Genomic DNA, 2,569 nt, shown 5'->3' on the forward strand with positions numbered 1-2,569 from the left:
ACTTTGGCAAAACGTAAGAACATAATGAACGGCACGACTCTATATAGATGTGTATAAGAGACTACAACATTAGCATCATGGATAACGTTCAAGTTCATGAAATGTTTATCAACTACCAAGGCGCAAACCAAAAGACCATAACCATTAACCAGACGTACACTGTTGTTGAGACTACTGTTGTATTACCAAACGGTGAAACTGAAATTAAACATATTTTCATTGACAGTGCATTTCCAGTAGGCAATGAAGCCACGTGCTATGTGATAGTAGCGATCGAAGGTATTTATTCTATTATTCTATACATAGTATATATACATATGTACAGCGCATAATACAAATACTTTCTTAAATGAAATAACACATTTTTTTTACAATTTTATTTCCGTTCTCATTGTGACACTAAAGCCTAGCAGAAGGAAATGTAAATATATTAGACAAAATTAGGAAAACTACCCAGAAAGTAATTAAAGGGAATATTCTACATCTGGATGACATTTATAACAAATACATTTTGGCAAAATGTAAGAACATACTTTTGCAAAACGTAAGAACATAATGAACGGCACGACTCGTCCTCTATATCATGCCTTTATTTTTAGTAGTTCCGGTGGCAACTACCACTCACCACCTGTCTCTATAGAAATTCTTTTGTTTCAAACTCAATCCATTTGAAAATTGACACCGTTAAAACATAATTAATTTAAGTCTAAGTTAGATTTATGTAAATGTTGTTTAAATATCATGTTTTGATATTGTATTGTGGTTTTATTTTTAATTACTAATCTTTTACAGTATGTAATCTTGTATTTATTCTTGCTGTATTATGTTGCTTATATTTTGTATAATTGCCAGTGGAAACTAATTTCTAATTTTTCGGACAAAAAAAATTATCTTGTACAGTGTAGTGATAGTAGCGATCGAAGGTATTTATTCTATTATTCTATACACAGTATATATACATATGTACAGCGCATAATACAAATATTTTCTTAAATGAAATAACACATTTTTTTTACAATTTTATTTCCGTTCTGGATGACTATTAGAATATCATCTAAAAATTAAAGTGGTATTTATAAACTAACTGTTCACTGATAGCAGCCACTTATCCATATACACAGCTATTATTGCTTCCATTACTTACAGATGGCGATTTCAAGTACTAAAATCCTACCTGTTAAAACTCATAACAAATTTATATATAAAATAGAAGATACACCATTCTCTCACATGTTTCAGTCATTAGTATTTTTTGATATTCTTCATTGCAGACAATGAGGATCCAGTTATTACCTTTTGTCCAAACAATATAACAGTAAACACTACATTCCGCCTACCAACTGCTATTGTGTCTTGGAATGAACCAATCGCTGAGGACAACTCCGGTAGAGTGAACTTTACTGTTGATATTGGACCAGCCAGTGCATTCCAAGTAGGTGATACTTTAGTGACGTACACAGCGGAAGATCCATATGGAAATACTGACATGTGTTCCTTTACAATCACTGTTCAAGGTAAGCCTAACATATAACATTCAGTGAAAATAACATTTGAACAAATCCAAATTTACAATGTACAAAATCGTATGTATTGTTGTTAATAATACATTATTTTATTTGTAGATAAAGAACCTCCGGTTATCAGTTGTCCTACAAATGTCACTTCAAATAACTACATCAGTGAGATGTTAAGTATAATATATGTGAAGGCAGATGAAGGTCGTTCATATGCAACCGTCACCTGGGATACACCTATTACTAGTGACAATAGTAATGACAATGTTACGGTCGTAGCTGCACCATACCAGTCAGGTGGTATGATACCAGTCACCACTTCGTTTATTCAGATTGTCTACACAGCAACGGATGATTACGAAAATGCTGAAACATGTGAATTTGCTATCCAGGTCTTAGGTAAAGCTTGAAAAATAAAAACTAAAACACAATCCCCAAAAATATATTCAGTATTTTTTTTATTGCGGAAAACGTTAAAATATCATTATTTTTCCATTCAACCAATCGAAACTTTGTATAATTTTTAACAAACCTGGATGCACTAACAAAAACCTGTATGTAAACAGATACAAAACAAATTAACCTAGTGTCGATTTTTAATTACCATTTTTATAGCCTATTGAAAATTTTGACACCAAAGCCTAACAGAAGGAAATGTAAATATATTAGACAAAATTAGGAAAACTACACAGAAAGTAATTAAAGAGAATATTCTACATCTGGATGACATTTATAACAACTACACTTTGGCAAAAACGTAAGAACATACTTTAACAAAACGTAAGAACATAATGAACGGCACGACTCGTCCTCTATATCATGCCATTATTTTTAGTAGTTCCGGTGGCAACTACCACTCACCACCTGTCTCTATAGAAATTCTTTTGTTTCAAACTCAATCCATTTAAAAATTGACACTGCTAAAACATAATTAATTTAAGTCTAATTTAGATTTATGTAAATGTTGTTTAAATATCATGTTTTGATATTGTATTGTGGTTTTATTTTTAATTACTAATCTTTTACAGTATGTAATCTTGTATTTATTCACATCT

At 31.1% G+C, this 2,569-nt stretch overlaps 1 protein-coding gene across 1 annotated transcript in view; it reads left to right on the forward strand.

Moving 5' to 3' along the window:
- The first annotated feature begins 77 nt into the window (after positions 1-77).
- The window catches only part of LOC117105981 (hyalin-like), a 4,618-nt gene continuing 2,126 nt past the window's right edge, over positions 78-2,569 (forward strand). The window contains exons 1-3 of the mRNA XM_033247284.1: positions 78-279; positions 1,272-1,514; positions 1,623-1,913. Of these exons, the coding sequence (XP_033103175.1) occupies positions 78-279; positions 1,272-1,514; positions 1,623-1,913 (736 nt within the window). The remainder of the gene's footprint in view (positions 280-1,271; positions 1,515-1,622; positions 1,914-2,569) is intronic.

Source organism: Anneissia japonica, unplaced genomic scaffold (genome assembly GCF_011630105.1).
Source record: "Anneissia japonica isolate Jap-2015-1 unplaced genomic scaffold, ASM1163010v1 scaffold284860_len1800451_cov186, whole genome shotgun sequence".
Lineage (NCBI taxonomy): Eukaryota > Metazoa > Echinodermata > Crinoidea > Comatulida > Comatulidae > Anneissia > Anneissia japonica.